We start from the raw sequence: 15,132 nt of genomic DNA, 5'->3' as shown, positions 1-15,132 counted from the left end.
TGTCTGAATGTGGGAATTGGTAGGCTCCATCACAGGCACTCTGCAATTTTTATTCCATCCTGGTTGTAAAGCATTTCAAAGCATCTTTTATGTGAATACATTTTTTTCTCTATGAAAACTCCCTCTCTGCAGGGAGTTGCACAGATCAGGAGCTTCTCAAGGCATTGCTGTGTCTCTGAATACAAAGGACTCCAGCCCAGGCCTGCTTCAGGCAGTGATTGAATATGTAAAGGTTTAAAAAGCTTCACAGCTGTACTTTCTAAGGCAAATATTTGTATGTTCTTTGTTTGGAACAAATGCAAAAGTGGTGAAACATTTCAGCTTGCTCCCAAGCCAGTACTGAAAGGCTTGTCCTTCCTTAGTTCTCTGGAGGGCTTAAACCTGGCCTTAACATCTCATACTGCATGAGAAAGGTCTAAATCATGGACCACTGCCCATCTGCTTGGCAGAGAGCCTGGGCATCCTTCAAGTTATCCTACTGTCCCAAACATCTTTTCATCAGGGTGAGAAACACTTTTCTTTAGCCTTTCCCAGCACCACTGATGACTAAAGCTGGTTCAGTCTCTGTGGTCTGTCAGAGAATTACCATCACAGAGCTGAGTGGGCACAGAAATCTCCAGAGGGATTTTTGCTTCTTCTCTAGGGCAAAGAATTTTGGAAAGAAAATGTGGTTCATAAAATTTTCTCCTCTGAAGAGCAGAAGAGTGAGGTTTTTGCTTTTTACCCATGATGAAAAGCACATTTATGTGAAAATACAAGTGTAAAGATCCCTTTCTTAGGTTCAAGACAGCAAGAACAAGATTTTTCCTCTTGCTGTACCAGGGTCAGTTGCTAAAAAGTGGTGATAAGGCCTCACACAGTATAAAAGGAAATAGTTCTTTATTTCCCTGACATTCTTTTCTGTGTGAAACCTATCGATGGAATAGCAAAAAAGTGGGCCCTGCTGGTCAGGTATGTCAGAGGTCAGCACAGAAAAAAATCCTACCACATTTCACAGAGAGAGGGAAGGGACAGAGTACTTACCCTGCAAGCTGTGGATAAGGCTTTGTCAATGTTTGAACTTTTTTTACCCGTCTCTGTCCTCTCATTTCAGATTTCTACTGCTCATTTCTGTCTTGTTAGAGAAAGGACTTTGATTTTTATAAATTTGCAGGCAGGCCATAATTCTAAATCAGCAGTACAATAATTCAATCATCCTTTGCAAATGAAGGATCTTCTGAGCTTATAGAGGTTAATTTACTATTATCACTTGCTCCTAATTCATTATTATGAGTAGTTGCAGGTATAATGTCATAGGGCACGTTCATTTCATCTTGTCTTCGTGCAAATGCCATATGGATTTCAGCAACCAGCTCTTTGAGCCCTCCTTGGCTCCACATTTGATGTGGAGCCAATAACCTTTCAGACAGTTCTCTTGCACAGACTATTTTGAAAGAGCATCCAAATCCTTCTCTGGAACGTCTCTCAAAATGTCACTTTTACCTGATCTGAAGAAGCAGAGTTGAATCATCTGTGAACGTAAAAATTGTCATAGATGAAGTTTTTACATTTAACACATTAACACAGCCCTGACATTCCCACACTTGGTGGGTTCCACCGTTGCCTGCCAGCTGGTTTCTGTGGATCCACACCAGGTGTTGAACAACCTCAGTGTGTCCCTTCTGCAGGGCTGGTGGCTGAGGGGTTTATAGAGTTCATTTCAATAATATCTGAGCCCCGGCTGAGCACTAAATACACTTTCATCTCCAGACTAATCCGGTGCCTGGCAGAGGCTCTGGAAGCAGTCCAGCAGCAGGAGCACGGAACCATTGTGGGCTGGCAGGATCAGGCCCCTGGGCTGCCCAGAAATGCAGCCCTTGAGACAGAACGGTCAGAACTGGCAGGTCCTGTGGCGTTGCGAACACACGAACTCACACCTTCGAAGTTCTCTAGGCCCACATTAATTCCTCTCATTTAATCATTTCCTGGTGCATTTACACAAGCTGCCATAAAACCTGTATTTGTAGGTGCCAGTTTTCTGTTTTCCCCTTTTCATGTATCTCTGCATTATACAGACTCACCTCGGAATATGGAAAAAAAACCTTTGCTTTGAAGACCCTGGTGTTGATTCTTCAACTCCAACTGGAATTGCACACTTTTATCTCTCAAATATTTCAAACCTTTACGATTGCATTAAAACTTCACTGACACAAAGACCCGTAGAAAGCAGCTGTTCCTATCTTTGAATTCATAAAATTATCATGTTTGGGTAGCATCAAACCCACTTATGTTATTCCCACCAAGGACTAGAGGGATTGTACCCAAGAGTAAGTCTGTCATCTAATTACTCATAAAAATTCAGGTTCTAAACACCTGCTCTATAAATATTTTGTTTGCTCTGGCTTTTTTTGTTCTTTATTTGTGTGTTTTTAAACAACTGTCTTTTTTCCTTTTAAAATATATATTATTTAATTTACCAGATGATTTATTACCTTCCAGTATATTACAGGTGGTGTCTCGGAGGGTACATTTTGAATGCAAATCCATACTTTATTTTTAATTATGATACCCTTTATAGTTGTACACTGTTGGAAAAACACCTATTGTTTAGTCAAAATAGGTGGCAGGTAAATGAAACTAACAGCCTGCTCCCTGTTTTCCTTCAGCTCCTAAAGGTGCTGGCAAGTGTCTGTGGTTATTTAAATAATGGCCAAAGTCACCATATTTTTCTGTTTGTTCTGGGGGGAATGTTAACATTACATGTATATTTTTTCACTCCCACTATGACAAGCAGTAGAATGAGCAGCACTGGTTTCTTGCCACCATTTCATTACTGTGTTTTCAAATCAGTAAAGTATATAAAAACATTCCTGAAGACATGAAATACTTTTGTTAATTATGCAGGGAACGTGGGAATCATTCTAGACCTGAATCAGGCCCAATCCACAAACTCTCACCTCATCCCCATGATTAAGTGCATGATGAACACATTGGCTGCAGTGGCATTCCCAAGGATCAGCTGAGATCAGAATTGAATCCTCTTGATCTCATCTTTTCTTCTGAAGAATCTCCATCTCTAGAAACCTGAAAAAACCCCTCTATTAAAGCATTGTCTTCAAACCTTTAAGTAACAAAAGAGGGAGAAAAAGCGCAGCAGTTCACCATGGATACTATTGATTGAAACCACTTAAATACCAGCTGAAATGTCACTGACATTTACAGCTACGTTTCTTTAGGGGGGGAAAAAAAAAAAAAAGAGAAATTACACATGTTGACAAGTAAATAACACGAGATTGCTGATCTTGGCAGCTGTCATCCAGACGCGCCGATAAATTATTCACATCAGCTCGTTTTATTGTCTTGCCCCTTCCAAATGGCACAGTGTGGGTCACAACAGAGACGTGCAGAGATAAAGAGTTGTGTTATCAGGACTTTTCCACTGGAGCAACGGGTCCAAGCACAAACACGTGGTGGAGGGTCTGTCCTGGGGCTGGGGCAGCCCTCGATCCTCCTCTTCCTCAGTCTCTGTCCTTTGCTTGGTCCCACTTTTTCCCTTCAGCCCCACAGCTGCCTCCTCAGGAATTCTTCCTGGCAAAAGAAACATAGAGGAAGAACATGTATTTTTAAGATGCTTAAACATCTCCAAGACTAACAAGACCACCATGACCTGCTGAAACCAAATCCTTGCAAGATATTGAAGTGCTTATTATATTTCTATTACCAATACCAAATGCTTTGCTGAGAATATATTGATCTTCAGTCATACTTTTGAGAAACTTATTAGATCATCTTATGAAAATTATACAGTTTAAGGTAATAGAGCATTATATTTTTCTCTGAAAAGCCAGAGAATTTCCCTGCTTATAAAGAAATATGTATCAGCTGTGACAAATATTGAAATCATACTTTATAAGTATTTTAGCCTTTGAAGTCTTACCACGACATGAAATATAGGTAATTTTTCTTCCTTAAGATCAATAAAAGGTCTATTTTCAAAATGACTTCATATTGATTGAAGGGTCAAAAATGCCCCAGGTATTGATTGTCTGCATATAATCGCGTTTTGCTCAGTAAGTTAACCTCGTCTACAAGCAAAATGAAAAGAGATCCACTATATCACTTAAGCAAAATATTTTCATTGTATTTGAAAAATTGCTTCCATCAGTCACTGGTGTCTCACTGACAGTGTATTTTTCCTTTATCTCTCTTTTTTAAACCCCAGGAAGTCGATTTACATAGAGTGAACAGCCAGGACAAGCTTGGCCTCACTGTCTGTTACAGGACCGATGATGAAGATGACATGGGGATTTATGTGAGTGAGGTAAGATTGAGCTGATTTCCCTAAGATACGATTTGTCTTTTAAACTTGATTGTTGGGCATTTAAGACATTTGTCTTCTGTTTGTACCATGTTAGAAAAAACAGCCAGAGTGCAGTAATTTGAAGAAATCTAATTGTTTTCCTTTTCTCCAAAGTCCTGCACCCACTGAAGTCAAACCTGGTTATATTAACATTTAGTGTTCATTTTCCCCCAGCACAGACTCAGCATTCAATTTCAGATAATGCCTTCAAAGTATTTTTAATATATTCTCCCTATTAGTTTTTGTTCTTAATTATTCCGGAATCAGTACAAATTATTAAAAAAAAAATCCACACATTCTCATTTGCAAATATTTGAGGTCCATTTGTCTCTCTTTGCTCCCTTCCACGAAATAAGTAGCATTTTATACATCAACTTTTTATCATGCAGATCTCTAACAAATTAATAGCAGCAGTTTGGGGAAAGAAACTCATAACTAAATCTAAAATCTTCCATTAAAATGGCCCACTTAGCAAATAATCCTTCCTGTTCTTTATGCAAAAACTGGTTCTAATCAAAGCACTGTGTGAAGCAAAGTGTTAAAATTTGAGTTAACTCGATACCAGGCAAACATTATAAACCTACATTCCCTGAAGATGCGGCTCAGGATACTCAGAAATGTTTTGGGATTGACTTGATCATTTTAATTTGCATTTCACTTTGTCTGACACGAGCAGGGGGAAGTCCTGCAGTCACTGGGGCAGATGTGACAAGCACAGGTGGAGCAGCAATGACAGGCACACTGGTTACACCATCAGTCACGTTACCCACACTGGGGAAGTAAATCCTGAGCTCCCAAACCTCCAGAGCACTCACAGTTCCCTTGTTTTGTAGATCGACCCCAACAGCATCGCTGCCAAGGACGGGCGGCTCCGGGAAGGGGATCGCATTATCCAGGTACGTGTGGGGAGGGTTCCAGGCCTGCTGACACGGGATAATCCAGTTCCTGCCCTCAATAACAAGGCTCTGCACGTGCCAGGCAAAGGGATGGAACGGCATCTCGTGTCCTAACCAACACTCTTGCCCTACGCTTGTCTGCACAAGGCTGGAGATGTGCACGTGGGCACCGGGGTCTGTCCAGATCCCAGCAGCACACAAGTGTCCCTGGGAGAATAGCTCATGGTGTTGCTCTTTTCCTTCAAGATCAACGGCATAGAGGTGCAGAACCGAGAGGAAGCTGTGGCACTTCTGAGCAGTGAGGAGAGCAAGAATATCTCCTTGCTTGTGGCAAGACCAGAAATTCAGGTACTGTAGCAACAGCAAAAAAAAAAAACCCTCACTTGAGTCTTAATTAAAACAGTTGCTATTTTGTAGAAAGCAGTTCTTTCAAAGAATTCTGACCTACCTAAATCTACCAATCTATCTAAAACCATATTTTAGTATATATATGACCAGTTTGACTGGACTTATATATGGTCTAAAATAATGGAATTCAGCAGTCGTGGTACTTATATATATATATTTTATATTAAAGTTCAATTTCTAAGACATTTAGTGATTTATATGTGCTGCAATGTTATTACAAACATCAGTGCAAGGTATTATGGATGGTTTTAAGCCACAGTTTTGAAGAACATACTGAACTCTAACTCCTATAGCCATCGATTATTCATTCATTAAAACACCTATTATTTAGCCCTGCATACACCATCTCTTAAAGCAGTTGAATACTGTCAAGAAGCCTCCTCAGCTGTAATAAAAGGTTGAACCAGATCCCTTTGTAGAGCAGGGATTAGCACAACAAAGGTGTTGAACAAACAGCCAGGAGCATTATTGTTTGATCTGTCTCTGCTCCTGGTGCTGTGGGAGCAGCCCTTGCCAGTGCACCTGGAGACACAGGGTCAGGATCATCACTATCCTGTTAGCCTGGAGTTTCTGATCTCTCCCACAGGGATAATCAGGGATAGGAGTAAAAAAGTCCTACAGACCCCAGCCAGATTTTCCCTCTGGCCCTTGATGCTGCCTGACAAGCGATGTGTTCAAGCTTTGGGCTCGGAGTGTTTTTACACATCATAATCAAGTTGTGCAAAAACCAAAACACCCCCAACTCTTAGAAGTATTTCCATGGATGAAGAGGCTGGAGTTTTACCACATGTAAAGGGCTGTGGAAGATAAAACCATGCTGTTGGAGATGGAGGCAGCTGTAGGGGGAGGTAGGACAGTCAATACCCACACTTAGCACAGGGACACGTGTGCTCCTTCCCAGGACACGGCAGCACTGTCACAGGAAGGAATCCCCTGAGATTTCCCAGTCACTTTCCACAAAGAAAAATCTAATTTATGTCAGTCTTCATTCTTTTGACAACAATTGGTTTGTTTTTTCCCTCCCTTTTCACGTAGCTGGATGAAGGATGGATGGATGATGACAGAAATGATTTTCTGGATGACTTGCACATGGACATGTTGGAGGAACAGCACCACCAGGCAATGCAATTTACTGCCAGCATGCTTCAGCAGGTACTGCCCTTCTGGTGTGCAGTGCTGTCAAACTTCCCACTGCACTCAATATTCCAATACTGAACTTGACTGAATACACTTGGTGTGTCTCAAGTGACACTAAGTCAAGATCAAGGCAAAAGGACTTCATGTAAAATCAGAATATTACATGACTATCCACAGCTTCTTATCTCAGGGAGCAAAATGTTTTAAAATGTTACCTTTTGTGCTTTGCCCCTTACAAAACACAGTCACAGTTCTTAGAAATCCACTGTTCTCGTTGTGGTCACTGAGAGAAGTACTGGGTGTATGGTGGACAGAGCAGGCAGAGAGCTGGGGTTTAGAATTTCCTATTTGATGTGCATGCAGACTGAGAACAGCCTGCCTCCCAAAACCTGAAAATCCAAATGGAGAACTCAGGCAAATTACTGAAGTAAGATCTACATGAGGGGAGAAAGGCAAAGAAAAAGGTTTTACATAGCAAAGTTTGTGCAGGGCCACAGATTTGGGCCTGTATTCCCCATTGTTGTGCCATGATCAAAGCAGTTCTTGAACAGTTTTTCAATTTCTGCCTAGAGTTTTTTCTAAAGCTTTCTAAAACTCTACATCCTCTGTGGCATCCACATTTAGTGGAGACATGCTCTCAGTTTGGCACTGCTGTGGAACTGGATATTGTTGTGCAATTAAGTGGGAGAAGAAACATTTCAAAATTTGTGTTCTACCATCGTTGCTACATAACTGAAACACAGACCTCAGGTTCTTCTGAAAGGGGCATCCACAGCAGGCTGTGGGCTTGGTCACCATTTCTATGAGTTCTTAATAATATTCCTTCCATACAAGATAAAGATGCAAAAAGTATAAAAAGCGACAGATTAAGAAAACTATTAAAAAATAAACACCCTGAAATATTTCGTGTCCTTGCAGTAATTCCTCTTTCTGTTTTGTTGTTAGAAGAAGCACGAGGAGGACGGAGGTACCACAGACACAGCCACTATTTTATCCAACCAGCACGAGAAGGACAGCGGCGTGGGGCGCACGGACGACAGCACCCGCAATGACGAGAGCTCCGAGCAGGAGAACAACGGGGACGATCACACCACGTCCTCCAACACCCTGGGCAGCCAGAAGAAGCTGACCTACAGCCACGACACCCTGGGCAGCGGCGACATGCAGTTCAGCAACGAGTCGTTCATCTCGGCCGACTGCACAGACGTCGACTTCCTGGGCATCCCCGTGGACGAGTGCGAGCGGTTCCGAGAGCTGCTGGAGCTGAAGTGCCAGGTGAAGTCTGCCAACCCTTACAGCCTGTACTACCACAACAGCACCCTGGACATGAGCAAAAGCGACCAGGAGAGCGTGGACAGGGAGCTGGAGATGCTGAACGAGGAGCTGCGCAACATCGAGCTGGAGTGCCTGAACATCGTGAGGGCCCACAAGATGCAGCAGCTGAAGGATCAGTACCGGGAGCCCTGGATGCTGCACAACAGCGGCTTCCGCAACTACAACACGAGCATCGACGTGCGCAGGCACGAGCTCTCGGACATCACGGAGCTCCCGGAGAAGTCCGACAAGGACAGCTCGAGCGCCTACAACACCGGGGAGAGCTGCCGGAGCACGCCCCTCACGCTGGAGATCTCCCCCGACAATTCCCTGCGCAGAACTGCGGAAGGCATTAGCTGTCAAGGTAACGAGGGGGCAGCGGCACATAACGCCTCCCAAAAGAATTTGTTTGCCGGCTCGGAAAGCCACGAATCCAGCGCCGGTAAATGCCACGCCTCCGCTAAAGATCCCGACCTCGGCAAGCAGCTGGAGAGCAAGGAGAGAAAAGCCAGTGACGGAAGCAAAAGCCCAACGCACGGTCAAAAGCCTTCTGGCTCCTACACGTCCCCGTATCACCACTCTCCGTATAAACACGCTCATATCCCTGCCCACGCACAGCACTACCAGAGCTACATGCAGCTGATCCAGCAGAAATCCGCCGTGGAGTACGCCCAGAGCCAGATGAGCCTGGTGAGCATGTGCAAAGACTTCAGCTCGGGCCAGAGCGAGCCGAGGATGGAGTGGAAAGTCAAGGTCAGAAGCGACGGGACCCGGTACATCACCAAGAGGCCGGTCAGGGACAGGCTGCTGAGGGAACGCGCCATAAAGATCAAGGAGGAGCGCAGTGGGATGACCACTGATGATGATGCCATAAGTGAGATGAAGATGGGCCGTTACTGGAGCAAGGAAGAGCGGAAGCAGCATTTGGTGAAGGCGAAGGAGCAGAGGAGGAGGCGTGAGTTTATGATGCAGAGCAGGTTAGAGTGCTTAAAGGAGCAGCAAGGTGCGGAAGAAAAGAAAGAGATGAACATCATTGAACTGAGCCACAAAAAAATGATGAAGAAGAGGAATAAAAAAATATTTGACAATTGGATGACAATCCAAGAACTGCTAACCCACGGAACAAAGTCACCGGGCGGCACACGGGTGTACAATTCCTTCCTGTCAGTGACTACTGTATAATCACCAGTGCTAAATTATGTACATAAAACACTACCATTGGGGTAGGAATCAATGCCTCGTTCAATGTGGCAAGATTTTTGTATATAAGATACAGTCACCAGTTTATAGTTCAAATACTGAACTCTGCAACTGTGGGTGCCAGGATCTCCATTATAAAGTGGAGAGGAAGCTTGCCCATCTCCTTCAAAGGCAATATTAGCAGTGCTTTTTGGAATACTGATTGTACTTTTTTACTTGTTACCTTTTACATGAAGTGTTTAAATATCAGAAATGTATTAACCATACTTACACAGGTAATTTGCTTAAACTATATTCATATTAAAAGGTACCCGTGCTTTTCTTTACCTAAAAAAAATGCAAAAAACCCACAAGAGCAACTGCACTTATGTATTTTTTTTTTTGTGAAACCATATTTTGTGATATTATTTTGCTGTTGTTCACTTCTACACAGAGTGTCATTTATCAATACTTAGCTCAAGGTTTAAACTCAGAGTCATTCTGTTGTAATATTTAACATTTATCAAACAGCAGTTTTTAGAGTTATGCTCAACATTTAAACATTTTTCTTTTTAAGGTTTCTGAAGAAAGTATATAGGTTTCATCTGAAAAGCCTGAGGCAAAGTACACTATACTGCAGCTTTAAAGGATTTTAAAGCATGTTTGCAAATGTTGCAACCTATTGAAGAAACGTGCATGTACAGCTAATTTGTTTATATACGACAGTTTGTGGAATTTGAAAAGCCCATGGTAGTAACTGTTTGCTTTATAGATTTGAATGTATTGAATTATAAAAGCAGTTTCATGAAATCATCATTAGCTACAAACGTTAACAAGTAAAATGAAGTAAAATAAATTATTGTTTTATATTTCATACTATTTTAAATTCTTTTTGTTCCCTTCTGGTTTCACCACCAAGAATATTCTTTCTCAGCGTAGCTCCCATGCTGCAGAAATGCCTGGATACCCAGTAGAGCCAAACCTGAGGGAATAATCAGCATCCTGACTTTGGGGGGAATTTGGATTAAGGTTTTTCTTGAGGGAAGGAGAGATGGAGGGAAGAGGCAAGGAAGAAGTGCAAGGACCGCCAAGAGCAGAACCAAGCAATGCTTGTCTTCAACTCACAAGGTATTTAAGATGAACTGTAAGAAAGAAATAGGACTTCTACTCTCCTGATTTGCTGTGGTTTGTGGTTGGTTAGCAGTATATAAGACCCACCTACAGACTTCTGTGTGGGTGTGCATTAAAAACAGACAATATATAATTTAAAGCATATATAAGTTATAGCAAATAAATATACAAATTAAAAGAGATGGTGAAAAAAGACAAAGTGGTGACAAAGAGGTATCACACTTCTTTTCTTTTTTTCTTTTTCTGATTAAGAATTCAGATATAAATTGGAATGTCATGCTGGATCAGGTGATGTAGACTCATGAATAGCTTCAAGATTCCCCATCCCCTTTTCCCTTGAAAACTTGCTTCCAAAGCCTTCTAAGTTTTTGTTCTGGACTCTTCTGTCATAAGTATACAAAACAAAAATTAAAATCTTGCTGATAGAAGTAAAAAGTTGGAAGGGGAGAGATTAACAGCTTCTCGGTGCCTGTTTTGTCTGTCGCCAACAAGGAAACAACAGATTTTTTCGGGGGTTTTTCCCCTCCCTCTGTGGACTAGCACTGAATTGCCATTGAATGTGTGTCTGCCATACTCCACAGTAAACTTCTACATACCCAAAAATGCACCTTCAGCCCACGTAATCTGGCACTCATGTCAATAAGCCTCTGCAAATTTACCTTCAAACTCTTTTATTTTCCTCTGGGATAAAGTGCTAGTCCTGCTGTAGCCTGTGAAAGATTTTGGTGTTGACTTTGTTAGAGCCAGGATTTCACCTGACATACGCCAGCCATTATCATCACAAGTGGTACAGTGAGAAGAATACAGGATTTGCACACACACTGCTTTCAATGCAAGACATTTTCTATCTCAAATCTGCTTTTCTCTGAGTTCATGTTCTGTTCATCCCAACTGCAGGCATGAGAGTCATAGCAGAATACTAAAGCACACAGTCAGAAGCACAGGCAGAGCTCTGATTAGTGTGGAATAAAAATCCTTAAACCAAGCATGGAAGAACAGTTAAACCATCCTTGGTCTAGATGGTTTAAATATTAAATCTACTCTAAATACTGGAGTAAGATTTGAGATGTTCTAATAAAGAATGATCAAGGTGTTCCTCATAAAAATAGGGTCCTTTGGATCAACCTCACAGCTGATGGCACCAGTAACATAAATGCTGAGCATTGTATAAATGTGTGTAACAGCAGAAACGTAGTTGGGAATTCAAGTGTGATGGGCAGAAGTTACACCAAAGAATCAACAGTATAAAATTTACATTCTTTAAGATGTTGAAATAAAAGTATTGGCCAAGAATTACTCTCACACCTTTTGAGTTTTTCCTCCCTAAGTAGTTGTTGCTATATTTGGACAGTTAAAAATCAACTCTATCCTCCAGCACTATGACTTATTAGTTAGCATCAGTTCACAGAATCCATGAGTTATCCTGGAAATCTGAAGAAAAGCTCTGCAAATTGCAGATCTTCCTTTTCCTTTTTCAGTTATCATTTCAGTTTTCATTTGCCCTATCAAAGTGCTTAATGTGGTGTTGAAAAGGGAGATTTGGGGTCTTTTTACTGCCTGCAAGAATACATTGGAAATGACCATAGTGTTTAGTCCAAACCTGGCCTCATTTCAGTGCAGTGAATCTGACCAGAAAGCAGCCTTGGATACCTAAGAGGAAATATTTCATCCAACAGCTTTCTAAAAATGACATTGCAGTCCATCCCCCAGTGCTTAAAAGGTAACACTGAAATTGTTTTAGTTGTCCACAGGACATCTCAGGCAAGAAATCTCCAGGGAACAGTGGAGATTGTGACTCCTGAAGTACTGCAGGCTGTACCCAAACCCACACACCATCCACCAGTGCCACACACCCCTGCAGAGCAGCAGAACCTCCTCACACCTGGGCATGGGGTCCTGGGGCACCATCCAGCTGTGGGACAGTGTGGTGGGTTTTCCTGGCTGGAAACGCAGCTTCAGCCCCAGATACTCAGACTCCTGCAGGGATCAGCTCTGGGAGATGTGTTCCTTCCATTCCACATGTTCTTTGAAGTTCATTTTAACCTGATGGGAGCTAAAGAGAGTGTCACCTGAAAGGATTAATCTTCATTTCCATCCTCTTCCTTTTCCCTTCCTCCTCAGTCACTTTACTGGGCACAATCTCAGGCTTGGGTGAGAACTGATCCCAGAATAATAAGTAAACAGAGAGAGATCCTAAATACACAAAAAGGGAACGAGCAACTGCCAAGCAGCCTGAGAGGTTTGAGCAGTGCCTGTGGGCAGCTCCCCAGAACTCTCATGCAGCCATTAGTCATTCCTGCTGTCCCACACCCATCCCTGCTCCCTGTTTACAGACCACCACCTCAGTCCCCATCCTTTACCTGCACATTTCCCTTCATCAAACCAGAGCTGACAATGGGACACTGTGGGTACAGGTTGGTGCAGAATTTGACCTGATTCTCTGCAAAGCAAGCAGGCTCTGTGTCAAACCGGGGTCAGCTTCCCTAAATTGCAGAATGTCTCCCAGATGTAAAATCCATAAAAATGTAAAATACTTATTTGCAAATAGGGTCTAAATCGGCATGGAATCACCCAGGTTGGATGTGCTCTGAAATGGGAAAGCCCTGAACCAGACCTAACAGCATTTTTTTGTAAATTAAAAGAACTTGCACAGTAGGGATGGCAAATAAAATGAGGTAAGACTACATATTGCCTAGGGACTGCTGGTTGGAGAACTAATTAGGATTATAAACTGAAAGTATGTAAATTAACCAAATATAATTATCTGCTAGTGGCCTTTGGAAATAGGTTACCGGATACTTGTAAGCAAAATTGCTCAAATGCCTGCAAGCCATACAAAGCAAGCCATAAGCAATTTAAATTCCTCTCCTTGTTTTATTTTCAATTGTTTTAAAGCAGTTGTTGTATTAAGGATTTATTAAGATATAAACTAATTAGAAAACTCAAAAAACAAAAGTGAGGCAGAGACTGACACAGCAGATGCTGTACGTCCATCCCAAGGCCCCTGGGTTTATTGAATGTAAATTGTTTAATGTGACAAAATACCAAAGATTCTGCCTGGGGTTTCATCAGAACAGTTTCTGTGAGCTCCCAGCCAGAGTTCAGCTGGAAGAGGGGTGATTTCTGCACAAGTGCAGCACCTCAGCCACACAGGGTTTACGGAGATGTGTTCACTGTTCGAATGCAAACATGCAGAATTTACACCCCTTTTCTCCAGGTGTCTGTCATGGCACAAAGTAGCACCAGATTCAGGGGGTTCTGTGGGGAAATCTTCTCAGTCCCAGTTTATGGTATCAGAAACACAAAACTAGCCACTGGAAAAACTAATGGTAGTGGGGGGACTGAAGTGAAAAAACTAAGGGGGGTCACATATAAAGGCTGGCTGGGCTGATTTCACACTCAAGCATGAGGGCTTTAGTACACAGGCCTGCCACAAAGCCCACTGACGTGATCTGAAAGACTCCAAGCAGTCCCAGAGGAGTTGAAAATGGTCTATTAACTTACATACTTAATTATCCTCAACTGTATTAGTGAAGCATATAAAAGGAAGGGCCATCCCAGCTTTGCACATCAGAGCACAGCTTGATTTTCTACTGCTAACCACACTTCCCAGATACCTCCTAATGGTCACTGCTTTTTAAAAAATCATCCTGCAGCCCTGCTAATGCACTGCCACCCCAACCTGTGCCCTCCTCCAGAAGCTCCAGGAGATCTGTGTCCGAGCTCATGCTGCAAAATGAACTCTGCAGCTGTTGCATGACTGACCATGAAGCAGATTCCCATTTATCATGCACTGCTCAGAGTGTTCTTGGGTCAACTCCTCCTCTCAGCTGGGTCCCCAACCTTCTTGCTGGACTCCTTAAGCATCCAAAACATTAGAAACATCCTCATTTCTATAGCATAAAAAAATGCAACTGTCTGCTCTAAAAACTAGGTAGAAACACCCCCCCCCGAATTAAATAAAAAGCCACATGTCTGTTCTACTGGATTCAGTCTATCAGATTTAAATATTGGGAATTAAATTCATCTAAGTTCCGTTGCCTAAATTAGTACATTAAGATCATGGATCCAAGAGCATACTTGATGCTTTTTACTGAGCAAGTTTGAAATGGGAATAAAGTTCTACCAGTTTCCTATGAAAAACTGTGTCATCTTCTGAGACACAGAATGTTTCTTAGAGGAGATTTAATCTAATCAATTAATAATGAAAATAATGACTTGGTAACAATGCTCCAATTAGTGTTCTAATTTGCAAAAGTACAATGCCAATAGCATAAAAAAAAATCACTGTAGCTCCGCTGGAGCCAAAGCCCAAATTAACATTTGGGCTGATATTCTTATTTTTTCCTTCTGTGCAAAACTGAAGTAATTTTAAAAGGATAACTTAATTTCTATAAAATTTTCTTCAAGCACTTCTATGAATAATCAAGTTAAAGCGAGCCCAAACAGCCCATACCTATTTCTGCCAGCAGATGATGTTGATTTTAAGTCACACACTTCTCTCACCCTACTCCCATCTCTCCCCTCTCTGGGAAAAATGAGTCAGCTAAGTCAGAAAGGGATCAGAAAGAATAATCCCCACAGTCTTCTACAGTTGGGCCTGGGCCCAGCTATGACTGGGGATCAGTTACATGTGCAGGAAATTACACACGTAACACACACAAAACAAGCGCCAAGTCTGGCTCTGCTTATGTGTTTTGATTTTGTCTTTAGTTCTTCAGGACCAAA

General features: G+C 42.1%; 1 protein-coding gene across 2 annotated transcripts in view; it reads left to right on the top strand.

Moving 5' to 3' along the window:
• The window catches only part of PDZRN3 (PDZ domain containing ring finger 3), a 136,133-nt gene extending 125,291 nt beyond the window's left edge, over window positions 1–10,842 (top strand). For both annotated transcript variants that reach the window (XM_027700605.1, XM_027700606.1), the window contains 5 exons: window positions 4,202–4,300; window positions 5,173–5,235; window positions 5,482–5,583; window positions 6,679–6,795; window positions 7,726–10,842. In XM_027700605.1, coding sequence (XP_027556406.1) covers window positions 4,202–4,300; window positions 5,173–5,235; window positions 5,482–5,583; window positions 6,679–6,795; window positions 7,726–9,276 — 1,932 coding nt within the window. In that variant the 3' untranslated portion in view covers window positions 9,277–10,842. The remainder of the gene's footprint in view (window positions 1–4,201; window positions 4,301–5,172; window positions 5,236–5,481; window positions 5,584–6,678; window positions 6,796–7,725) is intronic.
• The last annotated feature ends 4,290 nt before the right edge of the window (window positions 10,843–15,132 follow it).

The sequence above is a fragment of the Neopelma chrysocephalum genome, unplaced genomic scaffold (genome assembly GCF_003984885.1).
Source record: "Neopelma chrysocephalum unplaced genomic scaffold, ASM398488v2 Primary Assembly neopelma1_147, whole genome shotgun sequence".
In the NCBI taxonomy this organism is placed as follows: domain Eukaryota; kingdom Metazoa; phylum Chordata; class Aves; order Passeriformes; family Pipridae; genus Neopelma; species Neopelma chrysocephalum.
The sequence above is the reverse complement of the archived record's forward strand: the minus strand, read 5'-3'. Positions and strand labels throughout refer to the sequence as shown.